Source organism: Anomalospiza imberbis, chromosome 2 (genome assembly GCF_031753505.1).
Source record: "Anomalospiza imberbis isolate Cuckoo-Finch-1a 21T00152 chromosome 2, ASM3175350v1, whole genome shotgun sequence".
Lineage (NCBI taxonomy): Eukaryota > Metazoa > Chordata > Aves > Passeriformes > Viduidae > Anomalospiza > Anomalospiza imberbis.
In genome coordinates, this window is record NC_089682.1 from 87480722 (window position 1) to 87500347 (window position 19626).

Genomic DNA, 19626 nt, shown 5'->3' on the forward strand with positions numbered 1-19626 from the left:
ATCATTTTGAATTGATCACTGAGGTTTTCTAGGACAGGTTACACCAAGGATGACAGACTTACAAGATCCCCACAAGATACTCACCAAAAACTCCACTAGACAGGCAGCTGTGAGCATCTAATTTGTACACTGAAGGCCCAGGGGAGGAGCAACTACAGCAGCAGTTCACACACAGCTGATAAAAACTTTTTCTTAGATCTCACGGTGCTGAGCTGAGCACTTGGCTTTGATGATCTGTCCAGCCTACCTGTCTTGGTCTCAATCCCTCACTCTCATCCACTACAGCTGGTATTTCAGATTCTTACCCTTCCATTGTAAGACAAACTTGATTTTGTCATGAGATTCACTCCTATGGAGCTTGTAAGTTCCACAGGTAGATCACCTTGAATTACAGCTACATCTTTCATGTTTAGGCACAGTTGATTCTGTTTTGAGATTAAAGAACATTGAGATAATCTCTCCAAATCTGTTCCAGCCCAAATTGCAATCTCCCATGATGGACAGACACATTGAGGTAATTGGGTCTATGTTGTTTGGACTGCTGCAGAAAAGATACTGGAGTACTGATCTCTCTATTGTTTTCCATGAATCTGAGAATAATTTAATGATGTTAATCTTGTCCGGCCCACTTCCTTCAGAAAAGATGCAGGTTTTTCTAAAACCTTATCTAATTATTTCATGATTCATGCCTGAAGACCTTCAGAGATGAAGTTCTATAACCTCCGAAGGCAAGTCAGTCTTGTTTCTAAATAGCCTTGGCACTAGAAAGTCACTTCTCAATCTTTCCTGTTATTAAGGCCTCTGGTTAGTTTTATTTTTCTTTTATGCTCCTTGTCTTCACTTGATGTGTGTCCATCGTTAAGTATTGGGTGTGAAACTGGTCAAGTTCATTTTTGCTGAAGCCAAGTACAGTAGTATGAGAGTATAGAATAGAAATGTATCGACATTTTAAAACCAACTCTGGTTTTCTAAACATAAATCTCTACATCCTTTTTGCAAAACCCTCCATAGCACTTGCCCCATCTTCACTTTATGTGATCAACTTTCTTCACGCTTACATTTTTCCTACTGTATTGAGTTTTTTCAGATTGGTTTTGTGACATGTCAAGATCACTTTCTGTTTTAAGCTCGTTTTCCTACCTGCTTCTAGGCTCTCACAAGCTGGCAGTCTGAAGGTGTGATTTCTAGGTGTGATTTCTATGTTGTTCTAGCGACAACAGCATCTACTCATAGATGACTGTTGTTCCCCAGTCTTTTTTTGGTAGACTTTAAAGACTTACTAGCTATCATAATAAATTATTCAGCAATTCTATTGAGTAACATGAAAACTGAGGTAACAGTCCAAATCAATTTTTCCTGAGGATGTTAGTCATACAACAGTAAAATTATTGTATAAGAATACAAATCCTGAACAATTAAATTTTGTGATATAGAAGCATTTCCAGGAGGTTCTAGGGCAGGAAAATTGTTGTAGTGAAATGCTGACTCCTTTACACAGGTGCTCTCTGGCATGTCTTGGATCAAATGATTTGTGGATTCTTATTTTAATAAGCTTTGGAGAAGTCTACCACCTATTACTGAATAAAAAGAAAAACAAACTTGCATAAATCAGAATTATTTAAATTGCTGTTGCAACATAACTGCTGTAAATCTAGAAAAAAAAAAACATGAGACACACAAGCAACACACTAAAATACAGGGTCTCAGTAGAAGAATTATTTAGGTATGTATCCAGCTGAAATTGCTGAAATCCAGGGGAAATTGAACAGATGCTTGCAGTGACCCTTACGGGAATTTTAGATTAAATTCTGGAATTAATATGCCTAGTCTTGGAAGGGAAGATTAGATGGTCTATAATGATCATTTACAGAAGGATTCTTGCAATAGTTGTTTTTTCAAGAGAGAAATTAATTTGTTGATACTAATTTTCTTATTAGCAAAATGAATATCATATATTAGACTAATAAAGGAATGCATCACTTGGTCTTTTTGCTTTCGTCAGTTGTCATTTTTTTCCAGGTAGGATAACCATTCTTCAAGGCTCTGACATGTTCAGTATTGTCAGGTGTTAAAGTACTGTCTGTCTCTCCTGGTACCACCTGTCCACTAGTTTATAATTTTTATCAGTATTGTATGTAAAGCAGATGGATTGTCTATGAGGGTTTGCCAAGACATAGTAGGTAAAATGAATTATTCATGGTACTAACTCGTTATCTTTCTTTATGTGTACAATTGCATTTTGTTTTTCCCATTGACATCTGTTATGTCATGTTTTTCTAAATTCACGTTAATCTGCCATTTTGGTGCACAGTTCAGACCATCTGCAATTTCTAGGTAAAATAGCATTTAATCCTAATTCTGACATTTATCCTTGATGAAATTGCCATTCTGTATTTTTCCTCCTGTCACTATTCACTTCCAGGTGTTTCCTATAAATTCAATATTTGTTTTGTATGAACTGGGTTTTTTATATGTAATGTAAATACGTATATTTTAGCAGCTTTGTTTTTCACTTGAGACTCTTCTTTCGCTTTTTTTTCCTGGGTAATCTGTAGTTAATTATTGGATATGTCTCATATCATCTGTTGTCAACCCTGTGTGTTGCAGAGCTAGTTGAGGAAGGGGAATTGTCAGGGAACAGGAGTTTTACCATACAATTGTTCTGAATGTCTACTTCAGAATGTCTACTGAATGTCTTCAAATCAAAATATGTTTGGATAAATTATGGAGAGCTGGTTGGCAAGGAATTCTCCTGATTTCAAGCTGTATCTTACTTACGTCCAAAAAGGTTACGTGGGATGGAAATCTTTTCAGCTAGATGCAGCACAGGCTGTTACTGGAGGTCTTGAATAATACGTTCTGTGCCAGCACTGAGCTGGTTTACAAGATCATATATTAAGCAGCTTTGTTGTATTTTGTATGTCATAGTTCATCTCCACAGCTGTACTAATACGATGCCTGACAGTGAAGAATTTACTTTCAGTGGAGCTGCAGTTTTACAACATTCATATCCATCTTTTAGTATGTTCTCTGAAATCTAAACAAATAACTTTATAAAGCAGGTTCTGTTGACTTTTTTAACACAGTTGTTTGGTGATTTAGGTTTTTTGGGTTTTGATCACTTTTTAAAATAACGTAAAATGAATTTATTTTCTTAAATCAAAAATACAAAATGGAAAGAAATTGTGTTCTATAGGTGTTACTTTGAAAGGTTTTCTGGTAGCACAAGAGAATTATGTTTTGACAGATCATTTCCCCTCTGATGGCTGTGCATGCAGAAATTCAGGCTAAACAGTAATTTCTTGTAGAATTGCCCCATCAGCTGTAGGTCTCATAAAATCACTTTTCTGAACCCTGCCTATATATACATTTCATGGACAGCAATAATCATGCAGAATACTGGCACCTAAAATTAAGGGTGAATATACAGAAAAACAATTTTGAATTTTCCTTAAGCAACAGGCTTTGACATATCCATAATCAAAGAACTGATCCAGAATAATTCCTTAGAAATTACTCTTAAATCGTGGATTTCTTACAAGATTAATGCAGTCTACCTGTAGCTTTTCTATTCTAGAAACCCTTCTAGCTTTTGACGAAGGCAAAAATCATGGATTGCTCTTTACACCCCAGCTTGGAGAGACCAGTGAAGTTTTAGTACCATTCTTACTCAGACGCTGCACTTTTTATACTTATCAGATCTCTTTGCCTTACAGATTTTTGCCAGTGTTGACATTTCCATGTATTCTATCTGCCTCTTATGTAAATGCTATTTGGTTAATTAATTTGAAATACAGCCATGTGGCAGGAGCATCTAGAGAAGTTTTTACTAGTCTTGTCACTTCAAGTTATTTTTAGAATTTCATTGTTATAGGTCCTGGGAAAAGAAGGTAATCTCCTTACTTTGATGTGTATCATATGTAGTCACTAGGGGAAGGCTGTTAAGATGTATACACATTTTTTGTGTGGATATGTTGTTCCAGTTGTTCTGCACCCTCACTCCCTCCTGAAAGTCATTCAGGAAGCAGACTGATTTTAAGACATTAATGCCACCAGCTTCTTCAATACTCAGTCTTTCTTAGACTGGATTTACATGAGAGAGCAGTGGGACAGCAAAGAAAAAAAAATTGCCAGGCCCTGGAAGAATGAGATCCCTATTACTCTTGACAAAGAGCTTTGTATTGTGAACTCTGCTTTCTGCATTATTCTGAAATTGAGATCTACATTTCCCTCCTCTTTGCTATTTATGTGACTAGCTCTGCTGCCTCAGAGAAACAAAATCATTCAGAAACAGGGAAGAGAACAAAACCTCAAAAATCTAGGAGAAGGAAATCAGTTTTCCTGAGGGAAGAGAGAAACTGTTAGCAAAGAAAATCTCCAGAAAGCTGAAACAGAGTGGAAATGTTTATTTGGGAATGAAATCTGTAATTCTGTTGCTATAAAAAGCAGGGTATTTGGTTAGAGGTGGTTATTAACATATGTTTTGTTTCAAATTTTAATAGTTATTCATGATCATTAGTAAAGTTCTTGATTTCTGGGATGTTGTCCATGGGAGTAATGTGTAAGGAATTAAAACTAAAGTCCAAATCCTTGTGAGAGCTGATGTTCCACTGAGCTAATGGGAAATAACTATTGCTGATTATAGGCATATCAGAGATTATGCTACTCAGAGTCACAGAGCAAAAAGAATTCTCTAGGGTGTTTTTGCACACAAGACATAAACAATGCTTTGCCAACAAATCGTTTAGAAACCCAAATGGAAGCGTGAAGTAAAATTCTATTTCATAGACATATAAACTGACATTTAGTCTAGTGGTTTGACCGTTTGCCTGTTTTTCTGGTTACATGAATAAATGTATCTAAGAATTTTGTATATGTTGAAATACTGCATCATGAATGTTTTTTCCTAATGGTGTTGAATGTTGTCATTTGCCATGTAAAAACACAACCCCATGTACTTGTGGTTTTTTTGTTTTGTTTTATTTTTTTAAATCTGGCTTAATTTCTCTTCTTCATTTGGGAAGAATTTTGGCTATACTAGCTAGGTGTAAGACTGGAAAAATGCAGACTGAAGTGAAGAAAAATGCAAAATTAATCACTCTGCAAACATTGATATCTATTGATATTTTTAGTCAGGCAACAAACAGGCAATGAAGACTCTCCTGTTTCTTTGACTGAGAGAGGGAATTAATGAGATACTCTTTCCTCATTACATGCCCCAGTGGCACATTGCTGGCAGCTGGCCATTTATTTATCTGTGAGCATCAATGATCAATAGCATCCAAACCATTTTCTGTTTGCAAAACGGTGTCTTTGGCCGTCTGCCATGGCAGATGGTTCAAACACAGAATGGTGATGGAGGCTGAGTGAATGCCTGCAACTTCTGGCTTCTGGTTGCTTGAGGTTTGGTATCAATATATCATTAAGAAATGTTAAGACATCTTTCCTGAATGAGTAGCAAAAATTAAGGGATATCTGTATTCATCCCCTGACTTTTCCCATAAGTTCTTAGGGGGAAAATAAAATAAAACTAAAATTCTGTTAAGTTTTATATATAGTCCAAGTGATTTTTTTTTTATTTGAGATCCCTTCTTATTCTGAAAATAATATAGAGAAGAAATTAAACAAACCTCTAATATCTAAAAGTGCCAGATTGCTTGGTGAGGAGAGGGAAAATAATTGTAATAGTAGGAGCAAGCATCAGATAGGACAGAAGAGAACAAGCAGATACTTTTAACGAACAGTCTAAGAGAACTTCCTTAAAATAGACTTTGAAGTTATTTATAGAAACTGGGAGAAGGAATGTCTTCTATTCTCTTGCCAATTCCTGTAGCTGTGGAATAATGTGCAACAGCATGTAACACAGAATGCTGTTTTGATAGGAGATCTCTTTAGGAGTGACTGGTCCACAAAAAAAGAAGCCAACAGTTATGAGTTCGTTAGCTTGAAGTTATCTGTACCAATTAATGAAGTCAAACTGCTTTCAGTGGTTGTAAATCACTTCAGAGGAAAGAAAGAAAGAAAGAAAGAGAAGGAAAGAAAGAAAGATTGCACTGTCTGTATTTTGCTGTGATGCAAAATGATGTGATGCGATGATGTCACACATTGGCATTTTCTTTTCCTGTATAAATGAGTTTTGCTGTGGTCCACATATTTCTTCCTTAGATAAAAGATACAGAAATGAGGAAATTAGACCAAGGCAAGAAAATGTGGCTTTTGAAGATGTCCCCATCCTTTCTGTAGATTGTACTGTCCAGAAGGCAAAGGGATCCTCTCATGTCTGTATTCCTTTGCCATTTTTCATGATCTGGATATAGCTCACATAATTCAGGCTGGAAAACTTTTCCTTTTGAGGTCATATTATATATATTGCTGCTTCTTTTATGATACTGCTTAGATTGTATGTATTAGTAGTCCAGAAGGCTAAATTTTTTGTGATCTAAAAATGTAAAAAGGAATTAAATATTTTAGCAAGGAAACACTTTCTACAAGAGAGTCTTCAGATACATTTTGTTGGAAAAATGCAGTTGTCTAAATTATTTATTGCATAACACTTACTGGTAAATAAATGTAAAAATTGATTTGTTCCTACCTTGTTTGACAGACTGCCATTACCAGATCATAAGTTTATGGGCTACTGGAAGGTTGATCAGCCAGGAAATGCACAAAAGAAAATGCTGTGTCCATCAGAAACTCAAAAAATAGATGTAAAGGTTTGTCTTTTAAATTATTTTTTTATACATATAATACTGTTTTTAGATATTGGGTTGTGATGAATCTAAAATGTGATTAATTTCTTCAGGAACAAGAGTGTGTACAAGGCATGGTATTTTCCTTGTATAAACTGTGTTTCATCAGTACATTATATCTCCTCGTGCTACTAAGTGATAATGGTTCCAAACCATGAAAAGACTGAAGAGGAGAGGCACGAGGTTTCTATACTGTAACGGAAATGGTAGTGTGGACATTCAGAGAGTTTATAGAAAAAGGCATTTCCTTTTCCCTTTGTTTTGTTTAGTAATAAATATAAAATTATTTAGCAGTTATTTATTGTAAATAGTATTACAGCATTAAGAAGACGCCTGTATTCTCATAAAGAAAGCGGAGTGGTATATTTTAGGAAGCCCTCATGGTTATTATTTGTTTTAGGGCCCTGTGTACTTAAATATTCAAGGCTTTCCACTGGAGCGACATGAATCCAGGTCCATCAGTTTCACGGAAGAACTTGCTTTTTGGACACTGCCTCTAGATGAAATTAACTTAGTTTGCGACATCACGGTAACAAAAGGTACAGTAAGAAAAGCTACTGACTTTTTTAATGATCTGCAACATTACAAAGAGGTGACATGTCCTGGAGATGAGGAAGGACTGGGCTGTTAACTTCGTAAGTGCTTGCCAGTAGCCAGTGGCAGAATATAAAAGGGCAATATGAGCGATTTCAAGTGTAGTAACAGCACTCCAGTGCATTTACAGTAGTGTGTGTTTCTAGATACACTTGCAGTAAGAGTATAGGAATAATACTAGGAATTGTAATATGAGAATTAAAGAGTATGGGAGTGAACTATAGGAATAATAACTTACCTTTTTCCACTATTTTTTTTAATAGTAGGTGAAATATAAAAATAATCAGTGCATAATTTCACTGAGTCATTGTGGTCATTGTAAGGATATGAATCCTTTCTCAGACTAAGAAAATGATGTGTAATTAAAATAGAACACAGCCACAAAATTGCAAATTTTTTGCAATTTTTGTTTGTTAAATTTGTGTGTTCAACACTGCATTACTTGACAAAAACAATTCTTTAACTTTTCCTCTCTCAATTTAGTTTAATAGAAATCTTTTAACTTGGAGAGTGCTGTGCTTCTTTCCTCTGTGCTCATACTGATTCTTTCTCACTGCACCAAATCTGCTTTAGTTACCTCTACAGCTTATGTCCCAGAGGGAATTGCACCATTGGGAATATTCATAAATATTTTTAGGGTTCATCATTAAGCATGTCTTGCTGCCTTAAGTTTTAGCTTTTATAATTTTCAGTCCTGTATTGCATTAGTGTATAACTCTGAACTCCATACAAAGTGCTAATAAGCTCTCATCACATTTTGGTCAGACAAAACAATCCTTCCAGGCCTGGAACCAAGGTCACCCTCACAGCCTCAGGCCCTGAAAAGTATAGATAAAAGTGTATGAGGGGGAGCAGACTGGGGGAATGTGACTTCATTCCCTGAAGTTGTAATTGGACAATTAGCCTCTGATATGTAAATAGACAAAGCATATCTGCCCAAAAATCTCGTGACCATTGTCCGTCTTGGGTGTTGCCTCTGCAAAGCTTTTGCACTGCCCAAGGTGTATCTGTTAAAGGCTTTTAATAAATACTCACTTTGTTCTCTAACTCTGTCAATCCTCTGTTCTAGGTAGCCATTCCAAGGCATCAGTCTGAACATTATTATGTATTATATACAGATCTTTAATGATCAATACTGGAATGCTGCTATTTCTACTTGCAGTCCAATTTGCAAATACATTAGCAGACTTTCATGGAAGCAAAACAGAAATTAGGTAGCTTTTTATTGGTTTCAAGAATTGTCTGAAATTATTCAGGAAGGTGGTTTATCTGAAAAGTTCTGTACAATGTTTGTACAATGTACTATGTTTAATTATTAAATACACGAATTTAAAGGGAGGATAGGCTAGAGAAAGAAGAAGAAACAAGATTATAAACCAGCAAAATCAGATGAACATACTAGCATCTGGCAGACACTGCAGTCATGCCTACACAAATGTGTCTTGGACTACTTGTTTAGAGTTAATAGTGTTGTGGCAAGGTTCTGCCTGTTAACATTTAGTTAATAACCAGAGATCATCTCTATTTATCTCCCTTGTGGGAGTGGTAATTTTTCAGTTCTTTTTGCTATAACATCTGCCAAGTTTATGACATAATCTGTTTCCAGAAGAGAAATGCACAATGTCAGTAGCCTTTCACTATTTTGTTTTCTTATTTCAGAAGAGGAACATAAAAATGTTCTTTATGTTACTACATGCAATCCTGTTTCCTTGTACTTCATGAACATTTCTAGTAAGACTGGATACTTTGTGGATCTTTATGACCTCTTCCCAAGAACAGTTGGAAGTGTCTGGCAACCTTTTGTGACTGCAGCACCACTGGGAAATCCACTTAAAGGTCAAGTGGTTCTACATGAAGAGGAGGTAAAAAAAATTTAATCCCAGCTAAATGCTTAGTCATGAGCAAAGCAGTATCATGAGAGTATGTCACTGCGGACTCCACCTCTATAGACTGGACAAGGCTACCTCCTGCTGAATGTTCTCTCTTTGACTGTACTTTTAGCTTGGGAGTTGCCTTCAGCTTTAGTTTTTAAATGGAGATTTTCCTCTTGCACTCTAGCTGGACAATGTTCTCTTCCATTCTTGAAGCTGAGTTCTACCTGCTTATCTTCTCTTACTGATAGAGGGAGATTGGGCTTATGGGAGAAGGGGGGAGAGTGGGCCAAGTTCAGGAGTCTCAGTCAAACAGCATATACTGTTTGCAAAGTACAAAGTGTTTTATGTGAACTTAAGTTCTGCTCCAATCTTGTCCCCCTTTTACTTTTCAACTAGTATATAAAAGACACATTTTCTGAGTCACCAAGTAAAATGTTGCTTGTATTTGCTCCATATTTTTTTGTAAATCCTTCTTCTGTTTTGTAAATTCTTCTTCTGTAACCTGTAAAGTGTTGAGACTAGAAGGAAGAGTAAGTAAGCCTTGACATCCACAATGCAAATTGAGAACCACTAACTGTTTCAGTGTTGGTTTGACTCAAATGCTTTTTTAAAGACAACTGTTGTATAATTTGCACTTTTCCTTACTATCTGTGAGCTGATTGTAACATTTCCAATTCAAAATTTCTTTGCCCAGGAGTGAGAAGAGGCAACAATATATACCTGCTGCTGCTGTTCATTTTTTAACGTTAAAAATAGTTTATTAGGCTACCTAGCACTCGCTGTGGTTTGACATGGGCATTAAATCAGTCATTATTGTTGGCTTTTTTTTCTTTCCTTTGAATTTCTTCTGTCAATGTTTCAGTAAGTGAGAGACTTCAACCTAGAAGAACTTTTCCTACATAGAGTTGGAGTGTTAATAGTTTTCAGTCATTTCTAGTGTTTCTGCAACGCTATTGTTCCAGGAACATTTGTCAAGTGTTGCTGCCACTACCAGGAACATTTGTCAAGTGTTGCTGCCACTATCTGGTGTCAGATGCTGTTGTTAAGTTCAGTGCCTTCTGAGAAACACAATTTTTGTGCCTTTGGTAGAACTACCTATGCAGGTGCAGCTGCCTATTGGATACTTTCCAATGCAAACTGGAAACAGTATGATTCTGAGGTTACCTGCTTGTTGAATAGCTATAGAAATACCATTTGGGCTATTTTGAGGTGCACGTAGCACTTTTTTTGGTTCTAAATAATTCTTGGCTTTCTTTGGAGAAGTTGATGCAGGAAACTAAAACAGATGGCAGTCCGTCTTGTATCTAAGAATGTGTATTTAGAACGTCTCACACTTTTTAATATAAAGCCAGCAATATCCTTTGCATTCCAAATCTCCAAAATTCCTACCATTTTTTTTAACCAAATGACAGTAGCATCTGGTGTCAAAAATGAAGGTTCTTCCGTGAAGCTTTAGGTAGTTATCTCAGAGTCTGGTTTTGGCTGTCCTTATGGAATACACCTTTTAGCAGTGGTATGATAGATATATTTTTCAGACTCTGAAATAAAATTTGTGACATGGAGAGACTGTGGTAGTTCAGTGTACCTTTCCAGATGACTGCAGTCATGCTATAACCTCATGTTTTTCTCTAATAAAGCTTAAATATTGCCAGTTTCAGACTTGTCTTTCTTGGCAAGTGCTACAGGTCTACAGTGCTACATCTTGTCTATAGAAAAGCCTATTTTAAACTGGAAAATAATACAGAATTACAATATTCTGAATGTTTTGCATTATCTTAGAACTTTATAGATATTTTTACCATTAAGGTCTTATTCACTGTTTGTGAAAATATGTTTCATTTAATTACAAACTTGTTTGCAAAAACTCCTATTCTTAGGACACCATTCAAAAGTAGTTTTAGACTTCTTGACAACTTAAGAAAGCAACTTAGAAAATAAAAAAGAAGGAAGATTATTCTCTTGTATACTGCATGTTCATATCCATGGACTACATTGGTAATTTATTTGGGATTGGTTCTTAAGTGAGGCATTAAAACAAAGGTTAGACAAGTGCTGCTGTTGTAGTCTTCATAGCCACTGCTATCCTTCCTTATGTTGGGGTTCAAGTGTTAGGATCTCTAGCTCCCACTGAATCACAAGAGGGATTCTCAAGCAGTATAATTTTTCTACATAGAGTTTAGGTTTTATTCCTAACTCTTCCTGCAGTGAAGCCATGGAAAAATCGTGTGCTCTGTGCACCTGTGAAATAAGGTGGATGTTACTGTGTATGAAATTTAATCCATGATTACTGATGTTAGCAGGTAAGCATATGGCCTAAGATAATCAGGCAAGTACCTTCTGTATTTGCTGTGAGAACAGAGGTGGCCTGAAGAGCATTTCATCTCAGCTAAAGTAGAACATGTTTAATTGCCCTCTGGAAGTTGCTCTCTCCACTGGCTACAGAAAAAGGCTTGACATATAATCAAGGTGCCTACATTTTAGGTGTACTAAGATCATGGGCAGGCATAAACTCAAAACTTACAGCATTTACCTGTTAAGAAAAGTAGATTAGTGGCACATCTGCATTTTGAGCAAGGCTACAAGAGTTAGCTAGTTGTGCCAGGGTGAATCAAACAAAGCAAGGAAAACAAATAATATAAATAACATATTTGATGCTTTAGAGATTCATCTGTGTTTAGTTGCAAAAAGACTAAGAAGTACTAACAATATTTGTAAAAGAAATAATTTGCATCTATTAAATAAAGTAGCCACTTGACAGCTGCTATTTCATAATAATCAATGTCACCCATTAATTAAGACAATACCAAAAGCAGCTTTTTCTTTTTTTTCCTTTTAATAAAGGTCTTTGTAGATAATTGTTTCTGACTAAGTTGTAAAAAAGAACAATTTTAAATGGATGATAAATTTATTGGAAAAAATGATATTGTGGCTCTTCAAATAAGCTTGTAGGTTTTATCTTGTTCCCACATGACATCCATCTAGATTAAGTAGAGCCCTCCAGTGAAATAAAATGAAAAATCGCCATTTCTTCCTGTCCTTTTAAATAAAAATTTACTGAAAGTAAACTCCTCAGAGATTTAACTTAATGGCAGAAGTGGGAGATGTATCTGATTTTAAGCCACATTTACATCTTCTTGGAAGAAAGGGTAGATGATTTTATTCCTCACGGTGGCCATTGGTCTCAGTGAGTTCAAGCTGTTTTGACTCTATCTTTTTGTTCAGACTAAACTCATAGACTTTGAAAGGACTCTGCAGAAATCTCAAGTAACTTCTTTGTAAGATGGGAATTGCGTTCATCTTTTCAAAGCAGCAATGCCTCTGCCATCTGTCCTCCCCACAAGTACTTCAGGGCCTACTCTTATTTCCTGCTAAAGCTTTGTGCTCTCTGTATGTGCTTTTCTTTCTGCATCTCTCACATCTACTGCTCAGAAGGAGAACAAGTACAGACAAAAAAGAGGTTTGATAACTTTTATGCATGATTTTCGATGGGGTTGTAGGAGCAAACTGTGCATGGAGAATTGATTTGCTCATAAATTAACAGCACACTTCCGGGATTTTTTTACAAGCACTTTACTGTGTTGAAAGGCTACAACTGGACAAACAGAGTAACCTACAGGCTACCTCAGGGACCACAACAAGCTTTGTTTAGGCAGTGTCCTTCTGGCATCCTTTAAGTCTGCTTTTATCTTTCTTGGTCAGGAAGTGGGGTGGGGGGGAAGGAAATGCTTTTCCCTGTCCCACGTGCTGCTGCAGTTCTGTCAAAGCTCTCTGATGACAAGGGAGTGAGAGTCTGTGGCACAGAAACTCACACAGAGATCCACCTCACTCACCACATGTAGGAGATGGTAACCATTTTTTAAAGGACTTATTTTAACAGTTTGTGATCTGGCCTGAAGCACAAGTGAGAATCTGAATATGAAAGTACCAGTAACATAGTAGTAGTAACTCCTGTAACCTCTAGCCCCCAGGATATTCTGATGTATGTCTTCAGAACAAAGGCTGTATTTTCTTATTTTCTTTAAAAAATAGTTATTTTTTTAATATTATATAAGACTTTCCTTTTCTATGAGTACACCTTATAGTAAAGGTCTGCTTATATAGAAATGTGTGCACCTTCTGTAGAATAGGATAAGGCTCATTTTCCGTAAGCACAAAGCTTATACCGCTATTTGTTGTTCTCAGTTCACTGAAATCTTGAATACAGTCTCCCAAACCATCCGGAAGACACCACTTGCATTAATTAGAACACCAGTAATCTACTTGCAAACATTCCCCTACCTCTGAAGATGTGATGGTTTGAACCTCAAGCCATAAATTTTTGCACAGCTTTTTTCTAATTGAACCTGATGAACAGTGTGTTAATGTTTGTATCTGTTGCTATATTTACAGTTTCAGAGTTGTTATGTTTCTATCACTCAAGGAATCCTTGAGTAGCTTTAATAGAAAAGGTGGGACAGGAGGCAAGAGGATGTGTGATAACCCTGCCCAGCTAAGGATCAGCCTCAGTCTGAAGCAGACTATGTATGCAAGCTTGCTTGCTGAAGACATGAGCATTGAGCACAGAACAGATCAAAACTGACAATGAGTTTGGGGAGAAGAATACAAGAATGTTAAATTGAGTTATTTGCACTGTCCCACTCTGAAACTTCCCCAAGCTCTCTCCTCTGTCTGCAAAACCATAAGGAACAACTTCCCATACCAGCAAAATGAAGTCACAGCCCTGTTTGGTTTAAGAACTTTTTAGAGGAAAATGCTGGCTAAAATAAAAACAGCAGTAAGGAAAGGGAAACTTTGCAGTAACTAAAAATAAAGGCACACCACTTCACAAGATTGGTTATTGCATCTGTCCGGAGTTTGGAATTCCAGACACTGGGGTCAGGAGGTTGCTCAAAGGTTACTTTTCTCCCAGTCAAGAACAAACAGAGCACAATTGCACACCAACATCTTCTCCCAGCCCACTTGAAGAGTTGCCAGAGCTACTCTTGGATGTGTTCACAAGTGACGCAAAAATCTATTCTTAAACACAGACAGAATATACATCAGTCACTTCACACAGAAGGAAACCATTAACATCAAAAGGGGTGGAGTAGAGAAGCTTTTTATACTACCAACTGCTCTCATAAATTTAACACTAAGTAGAAGAATGTAGTTGATTCGTATGTGTTCTTTATCTCATGTGGAAGGCTAATGCTATTTCAGAATTGTATAAATGAAATATGGCAGAAACCAAAATCCAAAGCAAATGACCTATTTTTTTTTCCTAAATCACATTTCTATAATTTTAGTTTGTAATACATAAGCAAGCTTCTTTTTTTAGAAATATTGAACTTGAACTGAAATTCCCAAATGCTCCAAATAACATGATAATATTTTAAATACTTTACCATATTTAGCTTCAAATTACTGTCATTATTAAAGTTAACTCTCACAAATATTTCTAGTGAAAGTATGAAGAGTACCCAAATAGAACAAAACTGCTGTGACTCAGATTGTTCATATTTGTTTTATTTAGGGGAATTCTTTGGAATTTATGTTTTACTTCCTTAACATCGATTGTGCGTTATTGCACATGTTGTACGTAGGCAGTTTACTTTTAGTAAGTCCTTGCAGAACCTAACGTCCTTGCAGAAGTGAACGTTTCCTTGAATGGCAAACAAAAAATTGAACCCAAGGCTTAATTAACTTATTCCTTTGTACCTTTTGAGTTTCATTTGATGCAGTTAAGGTTGGCCCTGAATGACTATTGTCTTAAATTCTTAGTTAAAAACATTAGGAGCAGCTATAGTGCTTTGCAAAAAGAAATGTTTAAAGAGCCCCCATCATTTGATAGCATGTGTTGACCCTTGGGCATCAAGTAACAAATGAGAAATCTGAAGAAGTTCAAAATTTAGCACACTGTTATGTGATGGAGATTTGCACGATGCTTCTGGTCTCCATCCTTTTGAGTCATCCTGCTGTCCTCCAACAGCTGTCCTACCTCTGACACTATAAGCTGTCAGAGAGTGCAGGTCACAGAAGGATTGTCACACCCTGGGAAATTTAATATCCACAGGCTCCACAGTATCAGAAGTATGAACTTAGAGAGAAAGTACTAAGCCATTTCTTCTTTCACCAGTTTGTCAGCTTCTGTGGAACTTAAGCAGTAGGTACAACAGAAAAATGGTAAGAAAACATGAAAACTGAAATGAAGTATTTTAGTGACTTGACAGAACAAATTGGTATGTCTCTTATCTGTAGCTGCATCTTAGACATGTAAGCCGTACTAATCTGGTTCCTAGATGTTATGCAGGAGTGAATGTGAGATGTATAGATAAAATGCTGTGGAAAAACTGTAGTATCATTCCAGCTCTTGCATGTACTTAACCTCTTCAGTTTCTCTATGAACTTCGAAATGAACCAAGAAAATCCAGCTTACGTTTTGCAACAAAATCAAAATCATCTTTGTCAAAATGTTATAAGTGGCTCAAATTGCAAAAGTGCTTCAGATAGATTCATTGTAGTCTCTTAAACAAGCTTGATATGTACATGGATCTACTTTTCATTTACAGAGCAATGTTGTGTTGTTGCTGGATACTAGCAACGGTGCCCTTAGCCGACTTTTGCTCTCACCAGATGCTCAAGATTCTCCTAAGAGAACATCATGGTGGAGCAGCAAGGAAGAGAAGGTGAGGAATAGCACCTGCCCCTATTATACTAAGTTTTTTTAAAAACAAATGTCATTATTGGAAAAACAGAATCATTTTTTCCTGGTTTTACATCTCAAGCATTTATTTAATTGTTTACTCTTATGTATGTTTAAATGTCTTACACATAAAATAGCATTGTTATGGAATATTGATATAAAAATATAAATAAATTTTCTGAAGATATGTATCTTTAAAATATCCTTTTTTAGGGCTAGAACTGAAAATAATGGAACATTTTGTTACAATGAATTATGTCCAAAATAGTGAACGTAGCTATGATACAATTTATGACTAGGAACAAGGCAAGCTAGATAGCATTTTGAGAGATAATTAAAGCTGTGGATTCTTTTAAATAAAGGAAAAAAAACTAATACAATTTCAGAGGAGTCAGGGAAACTCACTGGGACAAATCTAACAAATGCTGATTGTCCTGTGATGTATGTTTATACAGAGCAACTACAAAATGTGCCGAGAGTTTTCACACAAAAACTGGCTGGTGTTCTACAAAGAAACAGGGTGAGAGTAAATTATATTCTTGTATTAAAATGATTTAAATCAGATTTCCTTGTATATTTCCCTATCTGATTATACTTTTCTTGGCTTCCAATTTTATAGAAACCGCCTTATTGTACTGGATGTATTGGAGGGTCAAAGTCACACCATCTCACTTCCAATCAGTCTGAAATCCGTTTTCCTGGTGGCTGAAGACCGGTGGCTCTTGGTGGAAAATGAAACAAATAAGTTCGTTCAGCCTACTTTTCTTGATGGCATTATTTCTTGCTTGTGTCTCGTTTGTGTTCAGGAGTTTCACTCCTGGTCTCAAACTTATTTTTTTCTGTTTGTGAAAGTGGCTGGACTTAAAAAGTGGGTGTTTAAGATACAGATTTGCTGTGGTGAAAATGCAAGTAGACTTTTAGAGTAGGAAATGAAGAGGATATTCCAGCTTCTGAAAGTCTAAACTGGCTTTGATCATATGTGTGTTAATATTAATTTTACTGAGGTGATACTGATTTTTAGAAATGAGAATGTTGGTGGACCTATCTCTGGAAATACAGACATGTAGTCCAGAGTTAGCACCTGCTTCCTTTACTTTCATGGTCACATGAAAGAAATGTTACTCTGCTGTCTCATTTTTATAAATGCACAGCAAATGAAAAATAGTTACCAGAAGACAAATCTGTCATTTGCTGGCCTACCCCTTCCTATCTCACTGATGTTTGGGAAATTATATTTAGTTTTCGCAAAAGGTGTTGATAACCTTGTGTATATAAATGTAGAATGTTTTCACTGTTTCGAAAGATAGAAGTCCTTGTTTAGAGTGACAAGTTTAATCGGGAATTATTCTAAATGTGTATCTTTTACAGGAAATTTCTTTTAACTAAGCATGCCCATATGGAAGCTCAAGGCAGTGAGGTTTGCCAGCTGCATGCATTGAGTGAAGAGCCAGCTGACATGGGATTTGGCTTAACAACAGGTACTGAATGCAAGCTTGGCTAGTTCCTTTTTTTTTTGGTTCTTTTTGTCATTTCTGTTTGCAGCTGCACAAACAAGACTCTTTAAAGGTCTGAGTAACTACCTCTCCTATTCTGTTTTTGCCCCCTTACCGTGTTTGGTTAATAATAACAGCTTTTCTCAAGGCTTGGCACATTCCATGCTCAAACTTCAAGTGGTTTGAATAAAGCATTTTTGTTTAATTTGAGCATTCAAGACCCTCAGTCATGGACTTTCAGCAAACAGAAAAGCATGTAGAATGGAAAAGGAAGAAAGATCACTAGGCAGGAATTAGAACAGGAATAGAAGGGAGCAAATATACTAATGATTTCAGGCTGTAGACTGTTGCAGATCTGCTACTCAGATGAGGTAGAAAACATTTCCCAACCCTTAGAAAAATACAAACCACCTACTGATAAAACAGACCAAAAGTCACAATTTCTGTAGTTCTGTTGATAGTGTGCAGGAGACCATCGGGGCCATTACACATGTGTTAAAAGATATGGGGAATTTGATCAGTAGCCTAGCATGCCAGATGCTGCTAGGCATTGAGGCATGTCTTAGTTACACAGTAAGGCAGAAATCTTCAGTGATAATCATTCTGCCTGGTGAGATCTGTCTATCTTCAAATCTGATAACATTTTTAACCCTGAACATTTGATCACAGTGCACAAAATCTTTAGTGTATTTGGTTTAATAAGACTGGAAATACATGCGCGTCCCACCTAGCAGTTCATAGGTTTTGGTCATTATATATCAGAGAGACAGAGGAAACAAACAGAGAAACCACTTTATATCTCTTAAAGAAGGAACAAGTTTTGTTCTGGTTCTTGTGACTAGCATAAATAAGAAAAATGAGATTAACACAGTGTAAACATGGTACAAACAAATGTTTTTGACAAATAAAAGGACTTCATTTACATAAACAACAACCAGGTGGATACCAAAAACTAACCATAGCCTAAATATCCAGAATCCTTTTTAACTCTTGTACAGTTTACTCTATCAACTTATCAAGCGCTATCAGAGCACAGTAGTTTCCTTCCTCTTACTACCTTATTTAGAAACCATTCTGGAGTATTATTCCTCAGATGGATAGAAATGTTATTATAATTTCCAGTCTCAAACTGTTTGTGGGCAGTTTATTGCTGCATGTTTTCTGTGCTATTTTTATCCTTTGTTATCTTGTTTCTTCTCTTCCAATCTGAAATGTTATCATATCCCCTGTTCACCCTTTTCCAAATCATCCAGCGAACCCTAAATGTAGCATCTTCAGCCTGTTCTTGTTCTTTGAAGCAGAATCTGTGGCAGAAGAACTAAAAAAAGGTAGACCAGTGCAGGTTTAATGCTGACCCAGACCATTTGTCCTTTGAGGGAGGAAAGATTTTCTCCCACTGCCATGTAAACAAGATAGTCTTGTGACCATCAAAGTGGAAACAGTGCAGTTCTAAAGATAACAGGTTCTGTTGGACTGTGTTAGTAATTTGAGGCAAGGTTAAGGGCTCGCACAGATGCACAGAATAAAATTCAGTTTTTCTTAGCTTAAAGACAAAGAAAACCAGACCAATATTTAACAGAAATGCATTACAAACAACATTATTTAAATTACAAAGACAAGAGAGTCACCAAGAAATGTCACATTGACACTTACCTGTGCAAACCTATGTGTTGCCTTCTGGTGCATTTGCATTACAGCAATTTTCAATGAGATAATATGCTGTTTTGTTCTATTCCATAAGCTTCCTGCCTCATTTGTATAGTAGAGGGCAAAATTAAGTGGTAAAAGCAACTATAAAGCTAGTATTTCCTGATTTTAAGTACTTGACTTCACAAAAATAGGATTATTTCCTTCTCCTCTGTGTTACAGTATAATCATGTTGTCTGCTTTTTAGTAATTTTATGCTCAAAGTAATAGCCAATGTTCAGTGCTCAGCACTCTTAGAGGTAATATAATTTCCTATTGCACATCTGGATTTAATGACTTTCATTTTGTTTAATTTTCCTGTTTAGTGTCAGAATTGTGTGTGCCTCATGCAGTTTCAACTGACCAGCTATCTTCAGAAAACCTCAGTGCAGCTGTGGGACAAAAGATCAGCTCCCCCAACAGGATCTTCTCAGATGAGCATAATTATGCTACTATTGTCATTGGTTTCCCAGACCTCTTGGTAAATACTCAGCATTATTGTGCAATGAAATAATATAATCTCATTTATTCTGCAACCCATTAAGTAC

General features: G+C 36.3%; 1 protein-coding gene across 1 annotated transcript in view; it reads left to right on the forward strand.

Moving 5' to 3' along the window:
* The window catches only part of VWA8 (von Willebrand factor A domain containing 8), a 183247-nt gene that overhangs the window by 113783 nt on the left and 49838 nt on the right, over positions 1-19626 (forward strand). Inside the window, exons 27-34 of the mRNA XM_068182240.1 lie at positions 6605-6713; positions 7150-7288; positions 9003-9205; positions 15766-15882; positions 16355-16419; positions 16519-16644; positions 17268-17377; positions 19405-19559. Coding sequence (XP_068038341.1) covers positions 6605-6713; positions 7150-7288; positions 9003-9205; positions 15766-15882; positions 16355-16419; positions 16519-16644; positions 17268-17377; positions 19405-19559 — 1024 coding nt within the window. The remainder of the gene's footprint in view (positions 1-6604; positions 6714-7149; positions 7289-9002; positions 9206-15765; positions 15883-16354; positions 16420-16518; positions 16645-17267; positions 17378-19404; positions 19560-19626) is intronic.